Genomic DNA, 15,972 nt, shown 5'->3' with positions numbered 1-15,972 from the left:
CTATTAAATGACATTTTTAATTTGTCCTGAGTGTAAAAATCAGCTGAATGAAACATTCATCACATCCACGTGAATTAGAGGTTTTTTTGGAGACTGATATGATTTATCTGCATATTTTCCTTCTCTTTCCTCCAATGGATCCATGCAGCCAAACATGAATCGGTGTGTTTTGTTCTGGGCTGCAGCCGTTGCTCCGGTGCAGGTCTGAATGCGGCGCAGAGCTGCAGCCGGGCGACATCCCCGCTGGAGTCACGGCCCCAACATGTGAGGCTGTTTCTGATCCTCCCCCAGCAGACCAGCATGCTGCTCGTTAACTAGCAATCAGCACATGGTGGAGCGGCGCCGGGTGGAGCGGCGCCGGGTGGAGCGGTGCTGGGTGGAGCGGTGCCGGGTGGAGCCGCGCTGAGCCTCCACCCAAACAGAAGCCGTTCATTAAGCGCAGAGCTCACATTAATCGTACCATTTCATGCAGGACGCTCGGCAATCATTGTTCTCTTATTTCCACTCGTTTCTTAATTTCTAGTAATTAGTTTTAATGCAGCTGAATATCGGAGCTGAAGAAAGACGACCGCTTCGCTTTTGTCTGCAGGAACATGAATTGTGCAAACTTAAAACACGAAGTAAAGACGCGAGTATAAATCAGCTGAGATTGTTCAGCATCGTAATTTTCCATTTCACAAACGGCTGTAATTGATTTATTTTAGTTTTAATGTGAGGAGGCGCCCAGCAGCCTGTTGCTGCTAAAATCAACCAGATATTAATTAGGCAGAACACAAACACTGAGCGAAGGTTTTATCTGAAAGTTCAATGGATTTTATGTTGATTATGAAACATAATTCAAACTCATGCAGGCAGCAGCAGGTCTGATGACCCACCGACAGAACCTGCTGCTGGAGTTCTGACTCGAACCAGGAGGATGGAGACACCGCCTGGTTCTACACCGCCCAGTTCTATACCGTCTGGTTCTACACCACCTGGTTCTACACCGTCTGGTTCTACACCGCCTGGTTCTACACCGCCTGGTTCTATACCGCCTGGTTCTATACCGCCCGGTTCTACACCGCCTGGTTCTACAGCGCCTGGTTCTACACCACCTGGTTCTACACCGCCCGGTACACCGCCTGGTTCTACACCGCCTGGTTCTACACCACCTGGTTCTACACCGCCCGGTTCTACACCGCCTGGTTCTACACCACCTGGTTCTACACCGCCTGGTTCTGCACCGCCTGGTTCTACACCACCCGGTTCTACACCGCCTGGTTCTACACCGACTGGTTCTACACCACCTGGTTCTACACCACCTGGTCCCACACCACCCGGTTCTACACCACCGAGTTCTACACCCCCCGGTTCTACACCGCCTGGTTCTACACCACCTGGTTCTGCACCGCCTGGTTCTACACCACCCGGTTCTACACCGCCTGGTTCTACACCGACTGGTTCTACACCACCTGGTTCTACACCACCCAGCTCTCCAGTTCTTCACTGAGAGATTTTAAATTCCTGCTGGTCGTTTATAAATCACTGAATTAAAGATTAAGATCTGCTGCTGCTGGATCAACCTTCCAGATCTATCAAACATGGAGAAGCAGCTTTCAGCTTCTATGCACCATAAATCTGGAACAAACTTACAGAAAACTGGAAAACAGCCGAAACACCGAGTTCCTCTGCATGAAACCCGCCTGGTTATATTTGATCTGATTTCATCTTGATGACAGAACTTTGTGTTTATGATGTAAAACTGCACAGAAATAAACCTGATAGATTGGTTGGCTGATCTGTGACTGATGCAGATTATAGTTTATTTACTGAAACGTCACACGACTTCAGACTTAACTACCGTTTACCTGCTGGATTAATGCAGCGCTCATTAATCCTCACAGTGTTCTTGACGCCAGGTTCGTATTAACACTTTGTTTTCTTTCTCAGTTGAAAGTCAAATGACATGAGTGAAAATGATGCAGTGATTGAAATAAATTGGTTATTGGAGGAATGATGGACCCAGAACCAATATCTGTGGCCCGCCTCAGGAGTCAAACATCCAGTGACAGTTTGGACTCACGTTGATGTCCTCCAGGTCCAGGAAGTTCAGGACGATGCCGTTCCTCTTCCAGATGATGGGCGGGCGCAGCGTCCCCTGGATGGCGCAGGTCAGGACGGCGCTGAGGCCCACCGTTACGGTGGAGGAGCTGATCCGCTGGTCCTCCGCCAGGCTCAGCTGCACAACCTCTGTTGGTTTGGAGCAAATCGGTCAGAACCGATGAAGGAGCCAAAAGCAGGCAAAGTTTAAACCACACATCTAAATGTTTGTGCTGATGAAACTGTGTTGGTCTCAGAACCGCCCACTGGTGAAACACGTCCACTGTGGACCACGGATCAGAACCACGACTCTTTGTAAGTATCACATCATGCACAGTTATTATTGTCAAGTTGTGTAAACATCTCTCCATCCCTCCCTGCTTTCAGGTAACGTTTGTGTGCAACATTTCTGCCCAGAGGAAAGTAGACAGTTTGAGTTCTTCATTACTGGCCTAGTCAAAACCAGCCCAGAAGGTTCGAACCGTCGGCTCTTGGGAAACTTTTTGCTGTTGAGTCGATCGGCAGGATTCTCCATTTCCAGCCTTCAACATGTCACAACTCACTCAAACTAATCGTGCTGCTTGCAAATGTTGTCAGTTCTCCATCAAACTGTGAATCTACATGTCATATTTCTGCACAATGATCTCCTGCTCCTCTTCCTGCTGCACATTTCAGCACCATGAAAACGACACGAGCAGCCGGATTAAAAAGGATCAGAAACCAGAGCAAGAAAATCTGACTTTAGACACATCAGCAGGTGGGAAAGTTTCACATCCGCCTGAAGAAATGAGGAATTTTGCTCTGGAAGCAAAACAGTCAAATCTCCTCAAACGACAGAACAACAAGGAGTATTTCATTTTTTTATTATTACAGTGAAACTAAGTCCTTTTATTATTTGTCATGAAATATATATATATATATATATATATATATATATATATATATATATATATATATATATATATATATATATATATATATATATATATATATATACATATTCCCTTCTCACCCACCGCGGGTGGTTCTTATCCTCTGAGCTCGGGTCCTCTACCAGAGGTTATATAGATATAGATCTATATATAGATTTATATATGGTTCTCTACCAGAGGCCTGGGAGCTTGAGGGTTCTGCGCAGTATCTTGGCTGTGCCAAGGACTGCTGCACATTTCTGGACTGAGATGTCTGATGTTGTTCCTGGGATCTGTTGTAGCCACTGCCAGTTTGGGGGTTACTGCCCCGAGGGCCCCGATGACCACAGGCACCACTGTGGTCTTCACCTTCCAGGCCCTCTCCAGTTCTTCCCTGAGGCCCTGGTATTTCTCCAGTTTCTCCTTTTTCCTGATGTTGCAATCACTTGGTATTGCTACATCTACCACAACGGCTTTCCTCTGATGTTTATCCACTACGACAATGTCTGGTTGGTTCGCCATTACCATTTTGTCTGTCTGGATCTGGAAGTCCCACAGGATCTTAGCTCTGGCGTTCTCCACCACCTTTGGGGTGTTTCCCACTTTGATCTCGGGGTTTCCAGTCCATATTCTGCACAGATGTTTCTGTACACTATGCCTGCCACTTGGTTATGTCGCTCCATGTACGCTTTCCCTGCCAGTATCTTGCACCCTGCTGTGATGTGCTGGACTGTCTCAGGGGCCTCCTTGCACAACCTACACCTTGGGTCTTGTCTGGTGTGGTAGATCTGGGCCTCTATTGCTCTGTATATATATATATATATATATATATATATATATATATATCTATATCTATATCTATATCTATATATATATAGATATAGATATAGATAGATATATATATATAAAACCTAAACATAAAACTTGACATAAATGTTTGTCAAGTTTGGATTAATAATTAACCCAAACTTGTTTTTTTTATTATTTTGTAGTATTATAATTATTTAGCTTTTGAAATTTGCTGACCTCTGACCTCAAGCATTTTTGTTTTCCTTGGTTTTCTGCAGCAGAGTTTTCTGTATGGTTTCTCAGAGTAAGCTCCATCTGACACGATTATCTGTATCCACACTTCTGTTTATTGTATCATAACTTTGCAACATAAAGTCCAGCAGATCTCTGCTGTTGTGACAGAACGCCGGCGAGGAGGCCAGTGGACTCTCAGCTTCGCTGCAGCAGCCACAGGTGACAGTGTTTCATTGTCCAAACAGACTGCAGGTAAGATGGCTAACAGGCTCTGAGGTGTTTGTGGGAAGCTTCCTGTCACAATGCAGACTTTGACAGAAGCAGTTGTAAAGGACCTGAGGATATTAGCTGTCTGTTCCACGCTGCTCTCCCAGTGACAGATGAATGTGGGATGACAGCTCGGTCTGCCACTGGCTTCTCAAAACGCCCTGGGTGCTGTACGCCGCGCGCCAACCACATTATAATTCAGCACATCAGTAATCTGGGTGGCAGAACAGGCTCTGAGTGCCATGTGACAGATGAGAGATGAAGTGCATTGATCTGGCTTAGAGGGCCAGTTGCAGGTCGCGCCGTGAATCTCAACTAGACGCCAACGATACGAGACCGCTGAGGTTTGCAAAGTCAGCAGCAGCGGCAGCCGACTGCTCAGACGGACATCCGAGGCCGCTTTGTATCGATTCTTTAAAAGGCAGACGAGAAGTGTAACGGCTTAAAAGTCTGCTGGTGAGAAAATCTCTTTAGAGTTCAGTCCAGCTGTAATTAATAGACTGTGGCAGATAAAGCACAGCGAGGCAGAGAGGTTATTTTAACAGCTACAGCTGGAACATACAAGCATCTACTGGCTCCCTGGAGTCCAGACTGAAGAGCTTAAACACCTAAAAACTAATGAAATCTGCTTTTTAATATTTGCTGAAATACAAACATTTTCCTGGGCGTTTCCTTTAGATAATAATTGGACAGATAGTGATTTCACCTGCAATGCTTTTAAAAATGCTTAAATATTGGCTTTTTAAATGAGAAAATAAAACAATGACAAGTATTGGAAACTTAGTAATGTGATGTTTACAGCATCTAATGAACAACTACTAATATAACTAATGTAACGAAGTTGTAATAAAGAAATAACCCGGGTTTATACATGTGGAAACCATAAAACCTGCCAATGATTCACTTTTAACATTTAATGTTCACATCTGAATCAGATCAGGTTGTTAAAGTGATCATGTTGCACCATAAATGGCCCCCGCGCCGCATTTTGGGCAACATGTTTCCAGTGTCCAGCAAGAGGAAAATAGAAGAAATTCATCCAAAGCTGAAATCTCAGGAACAGGAAAAAGAGTTGAATAATAAAAAAAATGCAGATAGAACAAAGAAAAGCATGAAAAATAAAACCTTGAAAAAAAGTCTGAGAAAATGCAAAAAGCTAACCGATATTTGACTTGGAACAGATTTAAAAAATGTCTTTCCATGTGTTAGGATGAAAAGACATTTGATGCAGAGCAGGTGGAATATCTCAGAGTAAAACTGGAGTTTGTCCCTTTTCTCCCTCCGTACGAGGCGAAGCCCTGGCGAGCGAGAGAGAGACGTCAAACCGGGACGCAGAGAAACAGAGAGGAGGAGAGGAAGAGAGAGGAGGAGAGGAACAGAGAGGAGGAGAGAAACAGAGAGGAGGAGAGGAAGAGAGAGGAGGAGAGGAGGAGCACAGTGATGTTTGTTTTAAAGAGAAGCAGGAAGGACGCCTGCAGAAACCATGAGGAGGAGAAAACAGGTAGAAAGGTCAAAGGTGAAGCTAGAATGAGCCGGACCAGAAATTAAAGAAAACTATTTCACAAAAACAAAATATGGAAATCAGTGTTAAAAATACAACACTGCAAAAAACCAAATCTCATCAAGTATTTTTGTTCAGTTCTTGCAGCAAAAACAGATGAATTGTGTTCAGTAGTGAGATATCGAGTTGTTTCAATATCAGAATCCAGGTAAGTAAATTCAAATGAATGCCACATTTTCACACTTATCTGAAAACATAAACATGTGTTGGTTTAACACATAGAATCCTGATAATGTGAAAAGTTTCACCTGTAAAAGTCAAAGTAAGTGAACAAGTCAGCAAATTTATAATTTAGTTTCAAAGATGGTAATCGACCTTCAGATTGTTTTATTTGACCTTAATTTGAGACCCAAGATCTCAAATGAAACCTGCTTCTGTGGACCAAAACTACAAACAGCAGAAAAATGTAAAAGTTACTAAGATATTAGTTAAAAACAAGAGCAAGTTTTAAACACCACAAAAAGGAATGAGCGATATAAACTTCATAATGTAGAAACAATAGAAATTTAGCCAACAATGCAGATCAGTAATCGACTGGCTAACTGCGGTAATGCTTGTTGATGATGTAATCGACTGGCATCAATACAGAGGAAGCACAAAGCAACGCAGCAGAGCGCAGCATCTGCCTTCTGTTAAAAAAGCAGATGCAAAAAGCATTAATTATCTGAACCAGGTTTTGGTTTGACCTCTGACGGTTTTAGCGGCGCGCTCAGGAGGAGCGCAGCAGATGTCACGGTCAGACAGCAGGGAATCGAGAAATAAAAGCGCACACGGGCCAGGCAAAGCTCGACGAGTCCAACGGACCTGGGTTCAGACCTCTTACCGTGACGCTCAGAAGAAGCACAGCAAATGTCACGGTCGGACAGCGAGGAAGCGCCAAAACCACAGAAAGAAAAAACTCGTAACAGTGCAACCCCACAGGAGCGTGTACAGACTCAAAACCTAGTGCGGTTTAAATGCCCCCGTCTCTAAATACCCTCAGGAGGGTTAAACAGTCAGACCAGGAGCAGGAAAATGTAATCTACAGTGTGTGGAAGAGAGAAAATACAAGCAATTTGCTGTTTAACAAAGCTTGAATAGCAGCAATGCAGCCGATTCATTCTTAGTCACAACACTGGGAACAAGATCCAACGCAGACAAAGTTCATGGATGCCAAAGCTACGAGTCAATAAGTTAAAATCTTTCAAATCTGAGTTGAAATAACCCACAACTCATTAAACTGCCACACAGTCTCTTCAAAGCTCCTGGTTGAATTTGTCTTTTGTTGGAAATGTCACCATTCAGTGGGGAAAGTCCTCTGTGCTTCAACAAGCTTCACCAGGAGCAAGAGGATGAACCGAGGCTTCAGCTCATCCTCTCTGTGGAAACGCTTGAATAACAAACTTTATATTAGATAGAAATTCATTCATAACTCCTCAGCTAACTGGTTAACTGTGCTGAGGCTTGTTAATGAGATAAAAAGCATTTTCTGTCTTGAACGTTTGAGTGGACATGTCTTCACACCTCAAAATGGCCGAATGTGGTGGAGTTTAGCGCTCTGTGATCTGGAGGAGGGGAAGAGACTCAGACGCATTTAAAGAGACAGACACAGCTCAGATTTTAAAAAACGGTCAAAGATGGAAAACATTGACCCCAAAGTTACCTGGTCAAGACACTGATCTGCCCACAGCATCATAGAGCCTCCACTGTACTTAACAGGAGTCTGCATTATGCTTTACTGACATTCATGTTATATGTTAGATACTAAATCATTTCATTAATTCAGCCAAAGTTTGAATTTTCTATTTTTAAGTGAGGTTCCACTGCTGCAGTAAAAGCTCGTCTAACTGGACGTTGGATGAGAATCCAGTTCATTTCAAGAGTTTTCAGAATGATCTTAACGGACTGAAACCTGAAAAAGAAAAAACCTTTCTGTGTCATTTGTGCAGATTGAGTTTCTAAATGCGCCTTGTTGGAGACTGTGGGGAAAATCTGCTGTAATTATGCAGGGAATTTTCATCTTAATGGAAAAATAGCTTTAAGTTCCTCTCCAAGTCACACAGACTTGAATGGACAAACACACAGCTGATGGTGGAAACTGCAGTGACCTGCCCTGGGAGTAGAGTGAGGGCTCAAGGACGCGATCATGTGCAGTCAGGATCCATCTTCTGATTAATGGCAGATGTGCTGAACATCCTGCGCCGCAGCTTTTAACCCAATTTTAAAAATATCTCCTGTTTTTACTGCAGCCCAGCTTACGATTCACCTTCATTACTGCATGCATTTAAAACACAATTAGCTCTGTAGGTGTTGTAAAGTTTCCTGAGCATAATGACAGCAGCAGGTACGTACAGAACATGTAATGAGACAGAACTCCCACTGGAACCCGGATAGAGCACAAATTATCTCCGAGTGTCACTGTGCATTTGTTATGAGCTCGGCTCTCTGCAGGCGGCCTGCAGCTTTTAGAAAATACATCATCAATATGTCCAACACCGAATTAATGACGCGCAGCATTCTCTTCAGCCAATCAATACCTACACTCTTAATCATATGCATACTGTATGTATTTGACGTATTATTTAAATGTTCCACGCAGCCTGATCATTTGCTGTTTCATGCAGAAAGGCTCCGGCTCTCCTGCATCTCTTTTGTTAAACACGCTTATTCTCTCTCACGGAGACGCAGAAAATCAGGCTTTTTCAGTGAGAGTGCTGGCGTGGTGATTATTCATGGGAAGGATAGCGGGATGAGCAATCAGTGGCCCGCTCATTAATCATGCTGGATGCAGACCCTTAATCTCCTCCACAGGTACAGAGGAATCCTCTGCTAACTCTTCCTCTCTTTCCACCCACCAGCTCATTTTCTCCCGTTCGCATCTTCGGCTGCAGCTCTCTGTCCTTCCCAGAACCTCTAACCCTCTTCATATCTATGTGACTGTAACTGCCTGTCAATCTCTTTTTCTCCTCCTCTGTGCTTCTATTATGCTTTTCTCCTTCTCCTTTCGTTCCACTTGATGTGCGTCTTTGCCCGGCTGTCTCTCCATTTGCTGCAAAAGCCAAATTTCAGCGACGTTTTCCTGAAGGACCCCTTAACTAGGCAGTGAATATGCCTTGTTAGGATCACAGACCAAAAGATTGGGGGCAAAAACGAGGCAAGTGCAGTAGGAATGTGAGCAGTAGGGACTATTTTAGGAAAATATGTCACAAATTGCATCAATAAAGTGACTCCAGAGGATTTCAGCTGAATATCTGCAACCGTTCAGAGGAAACGGAGGGCGATTTCAAACTGCTGCACAACATGGAGGCATACGAACTGAAAGTAATTATTTTTATTGCATGGGAAATACTTCACAGTTAATACACACTCACTGGTGCTGGATTAAAAACAATTAATTAAAAACCATTTTTGATCTTTTCTGGATCCTTTGAGTCTTTTTAGTGACAATAACAGTTTATGTCATGCTATTGCTTTTTCCATGAAATGTTCCTCCCCAAGCCTGCATTTTATAAAAACCACTGGATGTTTTCTGTCCATATTCCTAATGAATTCAATTAAAAGGAAATCCCCACATCAATACTTTGTGTTGCACATTTTAAAATTAAGTATTTCACCAACATTGATTTTAAATGTAGATCAGTAGCAACTGACTGGGCTTTTCTAGAACTGTGATGAAGACAAAGTTGCTCTAACAGCGGCTAACGGCCCCTGAGCCACTTCTGTCCCTCATCTAGTCGCTATTAAAACCTTTGGATTCTTGGAGTTCTGCAAAGGTTGGACCCGGAAAGCACTAACCCTTCCTAAAGCTGATGTGAGTGAAATCGTTTTTAAAAGCAGCCTCCATATTTCCATCCAGCTGCTCGTCTCTGCAGCTGCTGGCTGCACAGCCGACCCTTGACCCGGGCGGCTGGGAGCTAACGCTAGCACCTGGGCCCTTTGCCACCTTTGGTGCGATTGCTGTTCTTATGCTGTTGTGTGGTTCAACATGTGAAAACCTGCAGGACCAAGCAGACACAGGCTGGTTGTAAAAGTCACACAGACACTGTCAGGATTTATGTGGTTGAAATGGTAGATTTAGAGCTGAGTTTATTTTTATCACCCTGTTGGTTTGAATATTTGCTTTGTTCTGAAGTTCATAAAATGTCCTGCTTTTATACTTTGTTTGCAGGAAAACCAAAGCAGCTTTTATCAGTTTAATGCCTCATTTTTGTTTGTCAGAAATAGCGGATAAAAGGATAATAAAAATGAAGTTTAGGTGAAAGACTGGAAAGAAAAACAGTCTCCTCACTTTTCTTTGATAAAAATGAGAACAGCAAGTCGTCTCTGGGCTGAAAAAGCCGTCCTGCTCCGGGAGGATTAGTGGAAACAAGCTGACAGTCTGGAGCTAATCTCCCATACTTCATTTGGCCCATGAGATCCAATTCATTAAAGCTAAATTCTCATCTGACAGCAGCATAAGATCTCTGACAATCTCAGTAATCTTTCATCTTCATGGAAAGACAAGGCCTGGATGTATCAGCCTGCTGTTAAACGCTGCAGCATCATGTGACAGCCTGGCTAAGTGCTGTTTCTTGTAAGAAAGCTATTTGAGTTTTGCAGCCAGCAACACAACTGGGCTCTGCTGGAGGCGCAGCGTGACCCGACCCGAGGGCCCGCCTCCGCCCGGCAGAACCACAATAAGGAGAGTTTGGCTGCATGAGTCCGAATGCATCAGCAGGACCAGTTATTTAAGCTCTGTGGGGAATCTCTGTGAGTCGGACACTGTGCAGCATTTTAAACTCAGCATGATCACTGCTGCAGGAAACGCTTTTTATTTACCCTGGAATGAGGGCAAAACACGCAGGGGACGAAGCGCAGCACCGCAACGCAGCACCGCAACGCAGCACCGCAACGCAGCACCGGAATGCAGCGCAACGCAGCACCGAGTCGCGCAGCGCAGCACAATGCAGCACCAAGCGGCGCAGCGCAGCACCAAGCGGTGCAAGGCTTTGTGATGAATTATTAATCTGATTTATTACAGTAAATATTTTAGTGGTTAAATCTGGCTGAATTAAAATAACAGAATTCGGCTTCAAACAGGAAATAAGATACTCGTTTCACTTCGGCTGAGTTTTTATTTTTATTTAAACTTAAGTCTTTTATGCCCACTTTTCCTTTACATTTTTAATTAATCAGTTAAATCCTTCTGTGTTACTTATAATTTACTACTGGTTTTTTATCACATGCTGTCGTTCTGATCCCTAAATTAAAAGATTATGTCTGTCAGGATGAAACATTTGGTTGGATGATAAATTGACGTTATTGCAATAAACCAAAGGAAAACAAAAAAAGCAAAAAGGTTGTTTGGAAATGAAGAACAGCTAAAAATCTGACAGAACCAAGAGGGAACTTTGTGGCATTTTAGACTCAATATGCAGAAAAACACGATACTGAAAATGAGCTGCCAAAACCTGGATTCAGAAAACTGGAGACTGAATTTACCTGCCCAGGTAAGTCAGGCCTGAAACCAGGGACCAATCCAACAATCTGCTTTTATCAATGAAGGTAAAGGATAATAAAGTTTTATTATTAAACCTTTTACTTGTTAATTTCCCAAAACTTAACCAGATAAATAATTACAGTCGAGTGTCTTTAACTAAGTGGTTTCCTTCATGCTTCGGCTCCTCATCGCTTATTCCAAAGGTGTTTCACGGGTTTTATGATTAATGGTCTCAATAGGTGAGATAGTCCCAAAATAGATTCTCTGTATTGAGAAAAATGACTTGGAATAAAGTGACGAAGGCCTGATTCCAACAGCAGGAACGTTGGTAAAACATCGGGCCTCATTGATCTGAGCTGACAGAATCATTTGGGTGAGAAATGGTTCGAGTCTCGTCAACAGAAACAACAAAACTCACCTGTGATGAAATGCAAAGGATAACAAATGGTGTCATTTTTACATGATGTAAAGTTTGACCTTTATCAGTTTTCCAATTACGAATCACAAAGTCTGATGAATTTATATGACCTCATTCTACCTGCATCACATTTTCACTGCTTTTACTTTAGTTTGGTAAACAGCTTAGCTTTCGTCTAACTGATGGCTGACATGCAAGGTGAAGCTGCTGCCGCCATCTTGGAAGGCCAGGCGACATGACGGCGCCACCTGACGGTTAAACTGCTGCTGCTGCTTCACTTCATTCAAATTCATGCTGATAATTTTATTCGTCACAATAAACTCACATCTTTTGGATTTTCTATCATTTCCATCATAAAACATTCATTCCTACACCTTGGATCATGTTTTGCAAAGGTCAAACTCGACATTGTATAACAGTTCATATCTCAGCTTTTCACATTAAATTTGAAGGTTTTCTTTGGAAACGACTGAAGGGCCGAGCAGAAAGAAACGCTGAGCAGAAAGAAACGTTGAGCAGAAAGAAACGTTGAGCAGAAAGAAACGTTGAGCAGAAAGAAACGTTGAGCAGAAAGAAACGTTGAGCAGAAAGAAACGTTGAGCAGAAAGAAACGTTGAGCAGAAAGAAACGTTGAGCAGAAAGAAACGTTGAGCAGAAAGAAACGTTGAGCAGAAAGAAACGTTGAGCAGAAAGAAACGTTGAGCAGAAAGAAACGCTGAGCAGAAAGAAACGAGCAGAAAAAAACGGTGAGCAGAAAGAAACGCTGAGCAGAAACGCTGAGCAACGCTTCGGCCTTGAATCTGAAACGGGTCGACATCGAGTCCATCGCTCTGAGAAAAGAGCTTCTGCAGAGATAATTACCCTCAACCAGCACTGGTAGAAAAATACCCTCCTTGCTTCATTCCTGTATTAAAGCTGCATTTGATAACAACCAGTTGAAACGTTAACAGTAAAGAAAAGTTCATTTTATTTTAAGTATTTCTGCTCTTATTTTCTACCCACTGAATGAAAATCAAACACGTTTTAACCAAAATTCACCAGCAACAGAAAAACACCTGCAGGTTTTGCTAAAGTTTAACAAAAACGTTTTTCATTGAAAGAAACTGAAAAAAAGTCTCGTCATTTTTTGTTATTTGTCATTTTGGCTCCTGAAATAGCAAAATTTCCTCTCAACTTCATATTTTGGTCCATCTGTTGATGTAATTTATAAATATTAAATGATCATTTGATTAGTACTTGCACAGACTTTCTATACAGACTTAATATATTGAAGCAGTGCTGTTCTTATTTGAGGATAATTTTTGGGTCTCTGCACTTGCCATAAAATTGACTCAATCTGAGGAAACTAACTTTAAGAATCACACATTTTTACATAAGTTTATTTTTCTTCCATATTTTGTATTCAGAACTAAAATTGTGTTTATAGTTTCATGATATAATTCTTGTCTATTTTACTGTAGAAATAAGAACTGATTTAGTTTGGAATAAACTTGTCCAAATTGTGTGTTTTTCTTTTAATGAAACTTTCACAATCACAACAGGTATAATTATTTCTCTTTTCGTCTTTTCATTGTGGGTGATAATTTAACATGTGCTGATTAATTGGGAGAACGTGAAGCAAACAGTGACTGCAGCACAGCTCTATTATATCAGCTAACAAGCTTTTAAAAAGCTGCTGATGAGTTGATGAAGTTGATTAATTGCTGGATAATTTATCCTGAAGTCCTCCCACAGTAATGAATTATGGGAGAGTAAACTTTGCACATTTACTCCACTCTGCTAAATCATTATGGATCCTCCAAGCATGACAGGAATCTTGCAAACAACTGAAAGTTTCAGGCTAAATACCTGCCTGCTTTCTGATTAAATTAAACGGAGGCGGCGGAGGCGGCTGCAGCAACGGCAGCAGCAGCAATAGCACCAGCAGCACCAGCAGCGGCGACGGCGGCAGCACCAGCAGCAGCGGCAGCAGCGGCTGCAGCAGCACCAGCAGCGCAGCAGCAGCACCAGCAGCGGCGGCAGCAGCAGCAGCACCAGCAGCAGCAGCAGTGGCTCGGAGGGAAAAGTTCTGCTCAAAGAAATGATCCCCAGCCGGCCTGTAATGACCTGCGTGTGTTTACAGCAGACAGTTTGCTAAGTCCTGCCACATGAAGCTTGCAGGTTGCCAAATGCTGCACTACAGCGTCGGGTTGCACATCGAACTCTGACCCATCATGGCTGTGAACTCTGACCCATCATGGCTGTGAACTCTGACCCATCATGGCTGTGAACTCTGACCCATCATGGCTGTGAACCCTGACCCATCATGGCTGTGAACCCTGACCCATCATGGCTGTGAACTCTGACCCATCATGGCTGTGAACCCTGACCCATCATGGCTGTGAACTCTGACCCATCATGGCTGTGAACTCTGACCCATCATGGCTGTGAACCCTGACCCATCATGGCTGTGAACTCTGACCCATCATGGCTGTGAACTCTGACCCGTCATGGCTGTGAACTCTGACCCATCATGGCTGTGAACTCTGACCCATCATGGCTGTGAACTCTGACCCATCATGGCTGCTCTGTCCATTAAAAGCGTTGTTACTGGTGGCGTCTGATTTGGGAAGTCGACACTTTTATAGGTCTGTTACAATAATCAATGAACCAATTAATTAGATGCTCATTAGAATTTAAAGTCATCAATCTTTGACAATGTGTTTTTAGCATTATTATGTTTTTCCATTATATTAGTGTTGGGTCAGACCGGACCGGACCAGGCCGGACCTGATCGGGTTGAACCGGGTCGGGTCGGACCGGACCGGACCAGACCAGACCGGACCGGACCAGGCCGGACCGGGTCGGACCGGGCTCCATCTCTCTGATACACTGACATTAAGACTCCAGATTCCCGTCTGGATTTCTGGTGTTCAGAACATCAACTCATCCATGAGGACTGAGGAGTTGCTGCTTCTGAAACACAAAGCAACTAAACGAAGCGACTGGCATTTAATAAAAATAGAAACTAAACGTAAAACAATGTGAGCGTTTGAACCGACGGATCGTTGCTGCAGGGTAAGGGTTAGGGTAAGGGTAAATTTAGGGTTAGGGTTTACCTGCAGTCTCCTGGGAATCTGCAACCTTCAGAAAAAAGACTTTGGTGATTCTGCTGTAATCAACATCTTTTTCCCGTCAAACTTCAAACTGTTTCAACTTCCTGAAGCTGTGGAGGATGCTCTGAAGGTCGGCTGAATGAAATCCTTTGACAGCCACTAAACGGTTATGGCTGTTAGCATGAATGGTCAGCAGGACAACTTTAATTCTTTTGAACAGTTAAAGAAAAGCTCCGGCTTCCTGAATGAAAGCTGTGGCAAAACTAATTTAAACTTGTCTAAGAAAAAAGTGTCTTTTCCTCAAAGCCGCTGCTGCTGAGACACAGAAGGTTATCTACACAAATATCTTTGTAAAAGTTTAGTGATGCTTGGTGTTGTGATACCGAAATGCAAATCAGAACATTTCTGCAGATTTACCTTATTTACAGCAAATTACACTGCAAAAACTCAAAATCTGACCAAGTAATTTTAGTCTAGTTTCTACTGCAAATATTATATAAAAATAGTTGTTGTTCAATTGGCAGATGAAGTAACTATAAAGTAGGAATGGTTCCTCTGAGTTTGTCTCTTTTCTCTGAGAATCTGTGAGATATTCTGCTGGACGTTTCAGAACCGGCCTGCAGACGAACCAGCTCCCAGTCAGACCAGTTAGACTGCAGGAAAATGGACTGAAGAGCAGAAAAGGTCAAAGTTGTCCTGAGCTCTGGATTCTGTGACCCGTTGTTTCTCCAAATGTCCACTGGGATCATTCACAATATCAGCTAAAAACACGTCAGTATCAGAGATCTGGAAACATCCCAACTTCACCCGCCACTGCAGGAGCAATTTAGCAATAAAAGACTTTTTACAGTGCAGTGGAGGAGAAATATGACAGCACAAGTGGTTCAGGCATAAAAACGTAAAAATGTTGGCTCTCCAGACCTTCATCTCATTGTTGGTGAAAAAGATGCGACTCTGAGCTGAAATGTGTCAAAATTATTCTGAATTTTTCCCATAAGTTGATATTCTGCATGTCAGGGTCAATTCTGGAAGGTAAAATTTGCATAAACTAGATATAATTTGTAATTTGTGGGAAAAAAAAGATATTTGTGTTAATTTCTAAAGTTCATTATATGATCCTCAGGTCAGAGTAGAAATGTTGAGTAAATGTAACGAGTTCC

General features: G+C 42.8%; 1 protein-coding gene across 6 annotated transcripts in view; it reads right to left on the bottom strand.

Annotated features, from left to right (window-relative positions):
- Positions 1-15,972, bottom strand: part of fstl4 (follistatin-like 4) — a 172,837-nt gene that overhangs the window by 30,823 nt on the left and 126,042 nt on the right. For 3 of the 6 annotated variants that reach the window (XM_055051381.1, XM_055051380.1, XM_055051383.1), the window contains exon 7: positions 2,063-2,229. The exons of the other annotated variants lie outside the window; for them this stretch is intronic. In XM_055051381.1, the coding sequence (XP_054907356.1) occupies positions 2,063-2,229 (167 nt within the window). The remainder of the gene's footprint in view (positions 1-2,062; positions 2,230-15,972) is intronic. 6 annotated transcript variants of the gene reach the window in all.

Source organism: Poeciliopsis prolifica, unplaced genomic scaffold, assembly GCF_027474105.1.
Source record: "Poeciliopsis prolifica strain line A6 unplaced genomic scaffold, Auburn_PproV2 SCAFFOLD033, whole genome shotgun sequence".
NCBI lineage: Eukaryota > Metazoa > Chordata > Actinopteri > Cyprinodontiformes > Poeciliidae > Poeciliopsis > Poeciliopsis prolifica.
This window is presented reverse-complemented; position numbering and strand designations above follow the sequence as displayed.